The 15,773-nt window shown below is 42.4% G+C and overlaps 1 protein-coding gene across 4 annotated transcripts in view; it reads right to left on the bottom strand.

The window, feature by feature from the left end:
- UBE4B (ubiquitination factor E4B) overlaps positions 1-15,457 on the bottom strand; it is a 36,989-nt gene extending 21,532 nt beyond the window's left edge. The window contains exons 1-7 of one of the 4 annotated variants that reach the window (XM_042032174.1): positions 15,287-15,457; positions 9,519-9,705; positions 6,688-6,823; positions 6,093-6,180; positions 3,902-4,046; positions 2,858-3,086; positions 2,010-2,399 (exon numbers count right to left, since the gene is read on the bottom strand). In XM_042032174.1, coding sequence (XP_041888108.1) covers positions 2,010-2,399; positions 2,858-3,086; positions 3,902-4,046; positions 6,093-6,180; positions 6,688-6,823; positions 9,519-9,705; positions 15,287-15,310 — 1,199 coding nt within the window. In that variant the 5' untranslated portion in view covers positions 15,311-15,457. Of the gene's footprint in view, positions 1-1,025; positions 1,140-2,009; positions 2,830-2,857; positions 3,087-3,901; positions 4,047-6,092; positions 6,181-6,687; positions 6,824-9,518; positions 9,706-9,834; positions 10,439-15,286 lie in introns of those variants that run through there. The other 3 variants (XM_042032171.1, XM_042032172.1, XM_042032173.1) reach the window with 3 other exon arrangements.
- Between the last annotated feature and the right edge of the window lie 316 nt (positions 15,458-15,773).

Here is a 15,773-nt window from a genome sequence, read left to right as displayed (position 1 = left end):
TCCTATCCAAAGCTTGGCAACTCAATCCAACATTTGGACTGAGTCACCAACACGATACAAACTAAACAAAGCAGTGGGGAAAATAACCCTAAATTCCACATACATAAATCCCTCCTATAGCTGTGTTATCAAGTTCCCTCTCCCGAAATCAGACTGCAGTAGAAAAGAGGAGATGCTACTTGGAAGGTGCTGTAGGTAACAGCGAATGCAGCAGCAGTGTCCCAACATAGCACAGCAACAATCAGACAAAAAAGCTAATGGGGGCAAGATATTTTTGGGCATTCCTTGACATTACCAGATACTTCCTAAAGTCCTAAGCTGGCTTTGTTTTAGAAAGGTCAAGCAACTAAATTTGCCCTGATTTTTGCTGTAACTATATACCCAGTGGACTGAAAGCCCTGGAGGAGCCCTTTCCTCCCAGTCACTCCACAGGTGTGTAGCCTGTAAAACTCTGCTCTTGCTTCCCTTACCCTTCTCTACAATAACCCCATCGAAGGACTGGTGTAAGATTTCAGGTGTATTTTCTCCACGGGCTAAAGGAGGATTCTCAGCTGTCAAGCAGCAACCAATGTTCAAAATCCCATTGTTTGCATCAGCTGGTTATCTGTCACTGTATCTTTGTCTGCATGTTAACCCTTGTCCTCATTTTCCAGTTTTTCATAGGAAAGCATGCCCATGATGTACCAGTGATTTATAATTACAGCCACGGGCGAATACTATGCCTTCTACTCATACAGCCAAAGAGAAGTTCCACTCAAACATCATCTCAGAAACCACGCTCATTAGGCCTAAAGTACAGTATGATGAACATTTATTTACCTTAGTCACGTCTCCAAAGGAGAGCTGACTAACTGTACTCATTACCCATGTCTACACACCAACTTAACGAGCCAGCCAAGTCACATCCTCGCCTTCAGTTGCTCCCCAAATTACTTTGAAGTACAAATTACTCTGTACTTGACACTACACAGACTGTTAGTTCCTAAACAACCAAACATGCAGGTTACATTCTCTTTCTCCAATACCTGGACCCAAACTGGACACAAGAAAAATCATCGTCTTCATTTTCTTCATCACTACTGTCCTCAGACACATCAGAAACAGCAAGAAGGAGGAAGGAGAAAGGGTTGTCGTATAAACTACCACAACAAAAATGGAAAAGGCCATCAGATTTTTAAAGCCAGAAGAAAAAGTAAATGGTAGCTTTTCTTTTTAAGTCTGTCAAAAATCATCTTCTCTAAGCATGCAAACAACAGGTGACTCCATGTTAGTAAAACCAGGACCATACTAACATGCTCTGTTACACTACTACAAGTTATTCAGGTATCAAAAACACCACACGTTTACAACACAAAAATTGAAAAAGAATTTTTGAGACCAAATAAAAATTATGGCTGAAGTGGAATGTTTAGACATGACTGAATAATAAATATTGCAGTTCTAAGCTAATGACTTTAAAGCAGTGGTCTCAAAACCTTGTGTGTTTGTTTCTCTCTCCTGCAGGAACAAGGGATTCCACGAACAGCCAAGAGAGGAAAAGCAGTGGTACTTAGCCTGGCATTCTGAAATATGCTGATCTGTAATTTAAATCTGTGCACCAGGGAGTCAAATCCAACCTAGTCCAACAAGTACCAGCTTTCAACAAATTAACTAAGGCCCTACTGAGAAAACTGATTTTGGAGCAGCAGGTTTATGTGGTTTACTATCCAGCAGCAACAACTGAACAGAAAGCTTATAGTTTAACTGGAATGGATATATGAAGAGGAGGAAATTAAAATCACATTGCTACTTTTAAAGTAATTACATCACACCTCAAATGCACACAAGCAGGTCGAACATTTTGCAAAGACACCTGGTTAGCAAGTCAAGGTATTAGCACAAACCCAAACGCAGAAATCAACTCAGGGTGAGTAGGGTGAGCTCAGCACAAACATAAGTCCTTCCATACTGCACGCTGATGCCACACCCTGCAGAGCACACATCAAACACACTCTGCTCTTGTGCAATACCTAGGAGGAATCCTGCTCTGTAAGGAAGGACGCCTGCGCAAGGCACGGGGTGAAGCAGTAAACAAAGGTGGACCCATGGCTGTGGGCCTGTGTCTGGATGTGCTGACTGGCATGGCTGGAGGACTTGGAGAACTAGATGGGATGGAAATGCTCAAGGAACGCGGGATGGAAGAAGCAGCAAAGCCTCCGGAATGGGCCACGGTGTATGGCCGGTACCGCGGAGAGGAAGGCTGTGTCCAGGAGGGGCTTGCTGCTGGGAGGTGAGAGCTGACAGTAATGGGAGGCACTGCTGTGGTGGCAACTGAACTGGCTGGTGGGGTAAGAGATGAACCAGTCATTGGTACATAGCTTGTGAAATTGGTAGGAGGAGCTGGACTAGTCCCATAGAGACTAAACCAGTTACAGGGGAAAAAGAAAAAAAAAAAAGCAACAATTTAGGATATGCAGAAAAAGGGTGAAAAAAATAAAATGAGCAAGAGAAGTCCTTGCCCTCCTGATGACTCTTCAGCAATATTTCTGCAGCTCACACACATTATTCTTTTCTACTGTCGTTGAATAAAACTATGTCATATTCTACACATTTTTAAAAGTCATGGCCTTCTTGATGCAAGTTAGGGATACTTCTCAGTAGGAAACAGTTACATTGCTTGAATCTATCAAAGACATTCCTAGCCATGGCAGTGTAATCAAAAATGCTGAAATGGAGGGACACTCACACGAAAAAGAGTGAAAAACTTTAAAAATCCATCTATTTATTGTTCTTGGGACACTTCTATGCCCTTTTCTCTCTTCTAGTCTACCAATCAGTATTCAAGTGAAATCAGTATTCAGTTACAATCAGAAGTCACCTGGATAACGAGCTGGAACCAAAGGAGCCCACATTACAGAACATGGGGCTGCTTCCAGGGTTGGAGCCCATGTTTAAGATCAGGCTTCTGTCAGGAGAGCGGGCAGCTGCAGCAATGGGTTGGGATGTGGCTGTCAGGCTGGCAAAGGGGTTCTCATCCCTTGCCTGGGTGGACATCATCAGCACTTCCATCAAAATCTGCCCAATCAAGTCCTTAAAATCTGAAAACACTGTTAAGAAGAAGAGAGTCAATATCCTCACCTCTGTCTTCATCTACACAGTAGTCAGATGTAAACATTAGCAGAGAAAAAAAGGACAGAAACAGACTTCTGTGAATTGAGCTCTGGTTTTGACAAAAACAACCCACTGACACATCTGTAATTATCACTGTCTATATTAACCTAAGTTCTGGAATTACAGCTACACAAAAAAACCAGCCTTTATGGAAAACACAGGAGATCATAGATGACCTAATGCTCCTATAGTTAGCTATTAAAGTTGTCTTGTGTGTTGCACTCCTATTTTCCCACTCTGCTGTTGAGCTGGGCAAGTTGTGTCAAAGAAACGAAAACAAAACATGCACATACACATAAAATAACAATTGTTTTGGTTGTACCTTACAGCTAACATAGGATATATAGCCTGTTACATAAAATAATCAGGAAATTTTGGCTTAACAAATTAACTGCTAGATGTCTACTATGACGCAAGACGATCCTTTAATTCACAAAAATGTTTCTGAAAAAATAAATGGAACCAGCAACGTGCTCTGGATCAGCACATTAGTTTGAGGACCAAAAACACAACCAACAAGAGCAGACCAATTGATTAAAACAGGAGCTATGAGCCATCAGTCCCATGCTCCTGCTCCAAGATTCCATTTCCTGCTACGTCTGCTGACAGCAGATGTTGAAACTGAGCAAAGACCACAAGTAGGTGGCTCTGGTATTGCAGCAGAGGGACAAAAAGGTTAAAAATAAGGAGTGGGGGGAACACACCACTCAAGAGAAACCACCCTGCCAGTGCCTCCTGCTCAGGTACCCACCTTCCTTTGGGTTCTGCTTGAACTGGGCAGAGAGTGAATTCAGGAAAATAACATCTCTGTCTCGGTCCTTCCAAGAGACTCTGAAGATCTTACAGACCAGCTGCAGAGCTTGTTCCTCAGACACTTCCGACCCGGACAGAGGCTCCTGGGGGTAACAAAACAATCAACACCTGACCTGCAACTGTATTACTCAACCTACAATCAGATACAGATCTTCCTTAAATGGCTTCAGCTTAACTCATAATGGCAGGTTTTGTGTAATCATAAAGGAATATTGATACATTTGACAAAATTTGGAAAAAGCACCTGAAGAAACACAAGGGATGCAGCAAAGATGTAGCAGAAATACTCAAATCCAGCATAATTTCCAAAATTGTAACATTCAAAACTGTATACTAAGAAGGAAAATTCAACGGAGATACTTATGGTGTCTGCTTTAAAGAATTAATTTGGGATTTAAATTTTCATTATCTACACTTATTTAAGATTTTTTTGGTAAAAATGAAAGCACAGGAAGAAAAAAAGCTTCCCCAGTTCTTTCCTGCCTTCACACCTTGCCCAAGTTAAAGACATCTTTCAGCTGAATGAAGTCAGGACACGACAAAAGACTCAAGAATTTTCCTTGTTCCCTGTTCTTCCAAGAAAGGAAACATGGTGTAAACTCTGCTCAAAATGAAAAACTAGTTTCTCTAACACGAATGCGGCCACACAGAGTGTCTGGCAAAGGTTACAGGTGGGTTCCTACACCCCTAAGGCAGCTTTGAGTGTGCACCTGAAAAAATGATGGAACACAAAGGAAGTAATTACCCCTGCAATGTGAGGAGAGGTGGCCTTTAAAAGTTGCCAGAACGTACATGACAAGCCAGTACCACAACTCTGCCCTCCCCTACACTCTTCTACCAACACTGTAGAAGCAATGTAATACACAAAACAGAAAATTCAGCTCCGCAGCATTTCAAATTTTGACTCTGAGGCTATTTTCCTGCAAGAGGTCCATGAGAGTTGTAGATATTAACTCGATCTAAAACCAAATTCTGGTATTTGACTAATACTAGTGCACCTTGCACTGCTATGTATCTTACCTCTCAAGATAGTAACACTCTTCTTTTAGAAGAAATAAGTCAATGAGGAAGAACAAAACAGACTGAAAAAAACAAGGTTGTCACTAAAAATCTCCCTTTTTTCCTTTAAACTTGAGGCCTCATAATGACCACCAGGTAAGCCTAGATTTATCAGATTTCCAGCAACTACCAGCACTGTATCCTTCTCAAAAGCTTTCTCTCAACACCTTAACAAACCATAAATTTTGGAACATTAATACATTTTCACTGACTTTATCATCTATCAATATTCTATTGGTTTCAAATACTTCTACCTCTCCTGCCTATTTCTGAAAAAAAGTTTCACTGATGACATCATTTCCAACGCATACAACCAGGCAAGAAAATGTTCTGCTCATGTATAAGGACAACATTGTTTCCCATCTACTTAATTTTTGGTTTCTTCAAATGAGTAAGAAGTATCAACTCAGGCTGCAAAGATTTAATTTACTTTCCGGCTTCCCCCCACCCCTGACTCAAGGAGTGTCCTCCATGCCAGGCTGTTCAGTCCCCAGTGGAAGCCCTGAGTGCAGCCTGCAGCTCGGGATGCCCGAAGGATCCTGCAGCAGCATTGCTGCTGCATGGCTTCAGGCCAGGCTTTTACCAACTGAGCTTATTACTGACAGGGCAGAATAAACAAAGACATCTAACGAGCACTGCAAGCACTGCTGTAGAAACTTGTCTCTATTAAACTGATGTCCCATTTCTTTATGGCTCTATTTCACGTGGGTCTAAAATGACAAAAAGGACAATTTGAGGAGTGGATTAGAGCTTTGTAGTTGCTTTCTTTTTCTACTTTAAAGGGTTCTACCATCTCTCTAAAACTTGATAGCTAATTCTTACAGATTTTCTTTTAATATCTAGAAGAAAACCTTATTAGACAACGTTACTCCAGCATACATAACATACATTTGAAGCAGTACTTTGTGAGTAGGCTACCAAGCGCTACACAAATAAGATGCAATAATCTTCAAAGTTTATTCAGGCCTACTGTGTATTAAAAAATGGATACACGATATATGGATATTGATATATGGAGATAACTGAGCTCATCCCTCCTCCAGGTTCCAGGCAGCACAACCCAGACTCACCTTGTCCGTCAGACTCCGTTTCTCTCTGCGATCGTTCTCATCAACCTCCATGTTCTCAATTCCTGAATCCACATCTACCTGGGACATACTGGAAGTGGAAATAAGAGAAAAAGTCCATTAACTTGTAGAAAGCTGCAGACAGTCCTCTGTAAGATGCTGACTGAAAGTGTGTCCCCTTAAGCAGATGCAGCAGAGAAAGCAATGCACAAACAGCAGTTAAAATCACTGGCTGATAAATATTTCTCATATTACATTTGAGGTCTAAATTTCTTCAGCAGGCAATACAAACTACACAGCTATTACATCCCATAACCTTTTTATTTTAAATAGAGTAGCTGAATTATCCCCACCAGACATGCTCATCTCTTAATGTCTAAGACAATGTTTTGTTTTTTACCACTTTAGGTCAGGAATTCCCATTAAAACCAGACTAGAAAAAGCATTACAGCGGTCTAAACAGTGTATGGCTTTTAAGCATTAACCCTACTGAATTAACACAGCTGGGAGGGAGAGAGGGCAGAGCATTGTCCTGCTAAGAGGTTTGACCATCAGCATTGTGCCATATTTGCCAGCTGTTACAAGCTGCATTTTTTACCTTTTCTCACAGGAGACACTATCAATGTCCATGCTCTGAGACCGAGAGAGGGACTGAGATTGGGTTTCAAGGCTGTTTGATGGAGAACTGCTGAGTGAACTCACTCCTTCGCTGCTCTGGCTTCGGTGGGCTACTCCTAAAGAAAAGGCACCACCAAGATCACTACTACAGAAGTGAGAAGGCACTACACATTATTTGGATGGAAAAGGAGAGGAAACACTGTTTTTCAATCCAGCTCTTAAGTATTCTTAGCAGTGCATTAGTAAATAAATGTTAATAATATTCACATTTGACTACAGATAATCAGATTTTCTACCTCCCCTTTCAGCAGCTTAGGGATGCTTACCTGCATTAAACAAAGAACAAAGATAAACTTGCATCCATGAAGTGCTTAGAGATTCACGCCTATAAAAACTCATCTCTTAAAAGACTGCTCTGTCAACTACCTTAAGACATTGTCAGAGCCTCTCTAAAACTGTCCTATCAGAACAGGACTGGGCTATTACAATGGAGGGGCTATTACAATGGAGTTACATCACCAAGTATAAAGGAGCAATAAGTATTCCTTGAGTTCTTCATCTCTCTTCCTCCCTCTCCCCAAAGAAAATCTAGCTAAGTCAGTGGACAAAAGAGACCAGAGCAAACAGGGCTTACCAGGGCAAAAGACTGCATTGTTCTGCATTCCCTTGGGGTCTTACTCTTACAGCCAGGAAAATGTACTTTAACAGTGATGCTGCAGCACTCATTAATAGCCCTCCTCAACCCTACCCTACCATCTTTTCACACATATCTTCCAGAATTTACTTGCATCTGTACTTTGCTATATCAGGTACACAATAAAATATTTAACCTAAAGTTCCAGTTGTCACTGATAACACTGTTTTTAGGTTCCCCAAGGTATTTTCAAAATACATACAAAATAATGGTATTTTCCATGAAATCGATTCCTACATCTGATCTCACCATGACAGGCAACTCCTTTGAACAATGGATGCTTACAAGGACACTATTCTGCTGGAGCTGCTCTCTGTATGTCCAAATGAATTAAAATCCTCTGCAGTCACTTTAGTCTGCTGCTGAAAGGAACTGCTGCAAACCACACAGCATTAGCTGAGTCTTCATTTACGCTACATAAACACACAAGATAAACTGTTATGAACATTTTTTTCCTGATCCATTCCCCAATTCAACCACATCTCTTACCCTGACGTGAAAAAGACACACATTATTAAATAGCTGCACAAATGGCACCGTAGGAAGCAAACACTACAAACTCCTGTTCTGGGTCATCAGCCAATCCAGTCAGTACAGTCAGGCACTGTCCTGGTGAATTCTCAAAACAGAAATCTCCAAGGTCTTCACTATCCAACCACTTCAAACCACGATAAACCCATCTGCCAATACCTGAGCATGTCTACCTCCAGGTACACATTTCCACACCTCCTGCTCTGCTGGCAGTATTGTTTATCCAGTTGCGCCCTAGGATGGATCAGGACCTCCCCTATTTGAAAATTAAACATTTACTTTTCCTGGCTTAGTTTTCACTTGTATTAAGCCCACAGTCCCCTGCACCACACAGCTGCCATGGACAGCAGAGCAACAAATACTCCTTTCAGCAAGAGTCAGACCCCAGATGGATTAAAACAGTCATGTAACCACAGGCTGAGAGAACAGTGAGTGAACTCTGCACCACTCTTAAGGAAAAAGAAGTCACCTCCACCTCTGGGTTGCTAGCTTTGATCATGAGGACAATACAGAGTGTTAAATTCCATCTGCAATGACTTTATCTCAGGAAATGCTTTTGATAGCTTTTCTCTGTCCTGCTTTGGATGCAAGGAAACAAAACAAGCAGGAAGGAGTCACTTCTAGGTATTTCTGAATGGCGCTGTAATTAAACTACAAGATTTAAGCTTGTAAAATACTCTACTTGCCAAAGGGAGAATTGGAAAATTCAAGAAGCAAACAAAAAAATGATAATGAATTCTGCAAACTTATCAAGGAGCATTGGAAAAATGTTATTTCTATTAAATTATTAGAAATAATATTGAATATCTGGTTAGAACCATCTTGACATTTGTTTTGGAATGGTTTTGTGAACATCTCAGCTCAGTAACATAACATGCAAAACAATTTAAGTTTTCAGATAAAGATCACAATACTGGAAAACATGCCAATGTGTCCTGATTTCTAAGTCAGACAATTTGAAATCAAAATTAATTTCTGTTAGGTCAAACGTGGCATAAATACATGAACTGGGTATGTTCTGAAATAAATACAATTTGTAAATATCCTGCTTGTATTCCCTCCAGTAAATGGTGAAATTGCCAAAGTAATACAAAGCAGAAAGCAAATGCAAATACTTCATTCTTACACTGACAATGCCCAGCCACAGCTTGCTATTTTTAATTGTGATGAATGCTTGCAACTAAAGATCAAAAATTAACTTGAGACTGATTGCTAAAATGTACCTAGAAACCAATCAATAGAAACTGTGTTGCAAGATTTGAAAGGGATTTTCCTGTCTCCTTGACACATCTTCTCCATAATATTGTATAATATTAAACTTTATTACAACCTTCTTCAAGCTTTGGTAACCCATATTGTAAATGCCATGAGTTTACTGACACTTGGAAAACAACCGTAAATGGAATAAACGGAAAACCCCTTACTACTTGGAAAATTAAAACAAGAAGTACCTTTGTTCACCATCTTGCAACATTTATTTCTGAAAATTACTTTCAGTAAGAGCAGAAGTAGCAGCTGTACAACGAGGAGCTGCGTGAGGAATGTGCACAGACACCCGGGAAGCACGCCAGGAGCTGCCAGCCTACCTGCCGCACCGATGGGAGAGGTAGCTGGGGTCATGCTGTGGACACTGAGGCCCAGGCTGTGCGAGGGCCCCGGCGCTGCGGCTGCGCCCGGCGGCCCCGGAGGGGTCTCTCGCTGCGGGGACGTCAGGGGGGTGGTGGGCTGGGACGAGGAGCCTCCCGCCAGCCGCGCCAGGCGCCTGCGACGGATCTGCAGGGAGAGAACCCCGGTGAACACCTCTGCCTGCACGGCCAGCCCGTCCGCACAGCTCCGGGGCTGCCCTCCGGCCCTCCCTCACACCAGGGACTGGCTCCTGCAAAGCAAAGACTGAAGCCTTACCTGAAGCCTGCTCAGGAGAGCTGGGCTTGCTGCTCTCCCGCTGTTCTGCGTCACAGCACTACGGTACCCTGCGTGTTCGAATTTTAAGTATGTATTTGCTGCCTTGGAAAACCATTTGCCCTGGGAATGCTGTGTTTGTCCCTCGAGGGGTTGTGTAAGACCAGTTTAACATTTACAGCTCAGCAATTTCAAAACCTGCAATACTCCTCCCCATTTACTTTGGCATTTGACAAAACCGCATTAATGTGATAAAAAGGACAACGTGAATGTGACCTTTGCTTTAATTTCACACTACATGATAACAACACACCCGTGCTAAAGAAGGTCTAGTTGAAAGTTATTGAAGACCATCACTGTCCAAATCAATCCAAAACAGAAGTGCAACACCAAAAACATGCATCGTGTGTGCTGGACAGAAGCACCTTGACAAGTAAAGACAGAGTGAAAAACATTCTCTTATCACCTAGAGGCATTCCATCACAAAGAATTTAAAAAACTGGTTTCACATGTTACTTTTAAGACAGAGAAGCATCTGCCTTCAAAAGCCAACTACAGAAAACTGTTACAAACCTATTTATTAAAAACAGTATGTAATCACATAATACTAGTATTATACACGAGAAATAAACAGACAAAACTTATAAAACTAAATTTATAATGCTTCAAGTTTCACATAAATGAAAACCAGAAAATAAATTATTTATTATCACAGGCTGCCTTACAGGATCTGTGCCCAAAGCTCACATCTTCAGCTTCAAATAGGCCCAAAATAAAAGTATGATATTTGAGGATGCCAGCTCCCTGCAAAAATCAGCAATTCCTGTTATTCTCTTTGTATTATGACACTCAAGCATTGCACACAACTTAGAAGTTTTCATTTCTGCTCATAGTCCTAAAGAACTGCCAGGCAACTGAAAGAGTGAACAAAAGATTTGCGTCAAGTCAATGTCTACACTACATTGCTATATCATTTAATGGCCTATGAAACCTACTCCAACAGGAAAAAGAACAGATCAAATTAAATCAGACTTCAAAAACTGTGGGAACTGTGTGTCACCACGTGAACGGCAGCAAGAATTTTTTTTAAGACTCAAAAAAATAGCTATGAATAGAATCTCTAATCCTTTCTTCTCGTCAAGCAAAATAGGGGAGCTTAACGCAAAAAGAAATTGTTCAGCTTTGCCTTTAAGTAAAAGTAATACATATTAGGGTTTCCCTCTTCTTCGTTTGTACCTTACATTTCAATTTTTCAGTTGTTCATCCAAGTGTTTATCTGAAAAAACTCCAGAACTATCTCAGCCCTCAGAGGTATAACTGAGAAAATGTCAGCTACATGTTCCCGTATCTGAATCCAAATTAGGCAATCACAGCTCACAAATACAACAAATGCAGACACAAGCACTCCATATATGCACCAGTGTCTGAAGGAGAAAGATTACTTATTTTTCTTGCTTTTTTACAATTAATGTGATATGGAACTCTTCCACAACTGTTCACATTCATTCTTGCTAGCTAGTTCCAAATCAGGTGTAAGGAAGGAGATACGTGAGGAGAAAAAGGCAGAGATAATAACCAATATATTTATCAATTTATTCACAGGTATAGTCCAATTGATTACTCAAACAAGGTCACCTCTTCAACATCTCCAAGTGTCAGGCAGATAATTGAGGTCACTAGGGGCACTTGGCACTCCTTCCCTTCCAGTGCTAGGCAAGATCCATGCCCAAGTTACAGCAAATCCACCTGCAGTCAGCACTGCTGAAACAGGAGGACACTGAGACAAATCTTCTGCCTTGTATTTGTCACTCTCAGTCCATCAACCACCCGCCTTTCTCAGGGACCAGTCCCCCAGACTGTAACCTGCCCTGCAAAATAGTCTGAAGAGGGCATAGAACAAAAAAATCTGCACAGACACTGGCCTGCTTTGAGATAAGATATCGCAATAAAAACTAATACAGTATTTTTCCCTGCTCCTTTAAGGATGCTGGGCAAATTACACTTACCTTCCTTACTGCTGAACAAAGTCACATTAAAATATAAATAAACTGAATATTTTTACCACTGACTGATACACCTTTCACAACTGAGGGTACACGGAGCACATGTTAAAGGACCAGATCTGGCTCTTGGATACCCCAAGCTGTCACATTCCTCCAGGCTTATATAAAATTATTACAGGAATCTGAAGTTTGATCTGAAAACTAGGAAGTTTTAAGTAAGAGACAAAAGAGGAGAAACGGATACTAGGCTAAAAAGACCAAGTATAGGCTGAAAAAAGTTTGAAAAGATGGCATAAAATTGGTGGACACATTCAATCCAGTCAATTCCCCATGTCTTCAGGCTGAACAGCAGGGAGAGGAGGGAAGATGGGCTTTCTGCTGAGGGCACAGCTGGGGACTCAGAAGACACAGCTTGTTTGCACAGCACAAGGCACAAACGAGACCCCAACCTGTTGCTTTCACATAACACAAATACCATGTCAGAAGTGTGGGAGTTCCCTCCAATTAACCTGTTCCCATTTCAGACTGAATGACTCCCCAAATTACCATGAAGCAGCACAAAGCTGGGGGTTTTAAACATATTTTTAGAGAAGTTTAGGGTATTTGAATAATCCCCATGTCTTGATTCAGCAATAAACACCTGAGCCAGTGACATATGACAAAGCTGTTATGTGTCATTATGTTACCTAATAGCGACAAGTAATTCAGTCCTAACTATTACATGGCATTGCCTGCTCCAGAGCCCATCTTCCCTGCAGAGCACAGCTCCAGAACACACACTTTAAAGGCCTAATAAAAAAAAATCGAATGGGCTGAATGGGAAGAGCACATTGCTTTTTAACTAGTACAGTCTGGGACAGTTTTTGCTGGACACATCTGAACTACATCTGTAAGTAGCAGTTTTCAGAAATACATTTTTGATCTAAATGGACTTCTTAAAAGCTGTTAGCTGCATGCACCACAACAAAAAAAATGTAAAAATAGCACCCTGTTAAAGATGGTTGACTGATAATTTAATTTTCCACGAGGTAATAAAGATACAACCACGAAGGCTAGTCCCTCAGGCTCACACATTCCCAGTTAAAATCAAATCTGTATCAGTATCTGCTATAGTGGCAACTGCTTAGTGAGACTCTAAAGGAATTTCCTATTTGACCATAATGTAGAAGAGTTCCAAATCTGTACAATTAAGGGTAATTTGAATAGATAGGTTTATTTTTTTTTATTCACTAGAGCCTGTTAAACTGGTTTAAGAAATGCTTCATTTTCTGGTGACAGTGGTCATGTTCTATGCTCAGAAAGTGCTACTCAAAAATCACATACATGTTGGAAGACGACAAACTCACATCATTCTTTCCCACTTTATGCTACGTTTAGCTGGATTCTGCTTTTTTTCTGTGAAGTCCCTGTTCTCATCCTGTGCTATCTACTGTGCTAAAACTCACGCACTAAGAAGGAAATTTCTTCTTCTCCCCTCCTAAAAATTTTACTATGGTCTGTAGTGAATTACAATTTCTAGTGCATTAACAAAGTCAACACTGAGAAAATGTCAGTGAGACACACTGTTGATAGGAGGGGAAAATGCCTTCTTGAAACTAAAATGTATGTATGGTCAATCGTGTATCTCTTTTTTTTAAGCTGCAACCTGTCAATGTTACATTTAATTATGGTTTGATAACAGAAGATAACCTTACCTGTAAGAGCCTAGCAATTAATTTAAACTTCCGTTAAGTGTTTTTTCACCTTCAATCACTGCCTGAAAAAAAGTCTGAATCTGAAGAAGTCACATATAGCATATTTCAGAAGGTTACTTTTCAATATAGTCTGACCCAGGGCCCACTGTGCCAAATAACAGCAAAATGGAGATGTGGAGGAATATTAAAAATGACTTGGCTCTGACTTTTCAATGAGGGATCCATTTAATAACAAGAAGTGACAACTTGACTCCGTTAAAATGATACGAGATTGTGCAAGCAATCACCTAAAAGACCACTTGGTTTGGTCCTCGCTGAACTGGACAAGAAGGACACAGAAAAGTCACTGGAGACAAACATTCTGCCAAAAAAGGTGGATGAGTCCTCAATGGAGAACTCCTTTCCTGCATCCTCAGACCCATGATGCAGTTGTTTTGATGATGTCAGTAATGTGCTAAGGCAGTGACACAAATAAGCTTACATAGGTTAAATAATTCTGAAATTAATCATAAAACACCTCAGGATCAGGGCAGTTCAACAATGAGAAGAACTGCACGTAAACAAAGTACTCATGAAATACACCTGTAAAATTGGAGACCTTTTTTCACAGCAGACTTACAACACCAGTGTCTCATCCCACTCCTCCCAACATGGGAACTGTACTCCTTCTCTCAGTGCTTCCATAGAGCATGAGTACCTTCATCAAGTAAACAGCACAAAGCATTTTCTCCCGGATCATGACGCAACACAGTAGGATTGCTAAATCGTGACAGCATCATCAAAAACATCCCAACTTTTTGGAATACGAATCTGAGTAACAGCAGCCACCCTGCTCTACAATCCCACTATAAGATATGGACGGAATAAAAATAATTTCTTTTGATCCTCCCTGGAATACAAGTACAGCACTGAGCCTGTATTGCAGCAGGTCCAATACAATACATTTTGTTGCATGCAGTACACGTTCATATTAAATTATTATTTTAAAGATATGAGAGATTCAAAGCTTACATGGTTTCAGGATTACACAGGGACAGTGGGAAACTCCCTAGATCCTGACATGTTATACCCAGGACATAATTCATTTGGAAGTCCTCTAATATAAGGGCAAAACTTAAGACCTTACTCTACATTAAAAAACAAATGAAAGCAGCATCCTTTAAAAGAAAGAAACAAGGAACAGTTCACCTTATTCTATGTGAATAGAATATATACATTAGAGATAGATGTTTGCCAATTACAGCATAACACTAGAATTCTTCAGTGAAAGATGAAGATCTTGAATAAATAAAGAAAAGAAAATCAAAGGAAACACTGGAAAACTGACAAGCCTGTTTCAAGCTGCTTCAAGAAGAAATGATACTAAATATAAGACCACAAACACACCCATCTTGCTTCTCAGCAAAGAGTCTAAGGAAGCAAAAATTTCCAATCACACACAAAGAACACATAAACGCCTAGTACTGGACACAGAGAGGGAACACGCTGCAGACAAAGGCTACCTGGCAGATGGAAGCAGAGAATAAACAACTAACCAGGAGAGCAGCAACCCAACCCCATGGCTGAGCCGGGGGGTCGCGGGTCAGGGACAGCCCGGAGACAGGAGAAAAAACACCGAGCACAGACACGGGGCGAAGGCAGAGCTTCTCAGGATCGCTTCTTGCGCAGCCAAACGCCACCCTCGGGTCCGAGCACGGCCCAGCGCCCCCTCCCCGCGGGGCCCACCCGCCCCCTCAGGCCCCGGCTCCGCGCACTCGCCTCGTCCGCGCTCAGCTCCTCCATCGCCTTCCTCTTAATGGTGCCCGGAGGGAGGGCGCGTTCCTGCGCCCCGCCGCGGGGCCGCTCCGAGGCAGCGCTCTCCTGCCGCCGCCGCCCCCCGGGCCGCCTCACAAGGGCATCTCCGGGGCGACCGCGCCGCGCCTCGCCCGCCGGCAGCACCGCCGCCCCCGGCCCTCTCCCCGCCGCCCACCCGCGCCTCAGCTGCCGCCGCGGCCGAGGGGAAGCCGCCCTCCCGGTGCCCCCGCGCCCCTCAGAGCTCTCGACCCCGGCCCCCGCCCGCCCGCGGCCGCTGCCCCGCGCAGAGATTATTCATCAAAACAACAGGGCGGCGGCGGCCATCTTGGGGATCACGTGACCCCGCAGGGGGCCGGGCACGCCGGGGCCGCGCGCGCGCCACGCCGGCCAATGGCAGCGCCGGGAGGGGCGGGAGGGGCGGGGCCACGCGCGGCTCCGCGGAACGGGGGGG

The sequence above is a fragment of the Corvus kubaryi genome, unplaced genomic scaffold (assembly GCF_017639235.1).
Source record: "Corvus kubaryi isolate FWS band 111438036 unplaced genomic scaffold, C.kubaryi_AGA036_p1.0 37352, whole genome shotgun sequence".
Classification (NCBI taxonomy): Eukaryota; Metazoa; Chordata; class Aves; order Passeriformes; family Corvidae; genus Corvus; species Corvus kubaryi.
This window is presented reverse-complemented; position numbering and strand designations above follow the sequence as displayed.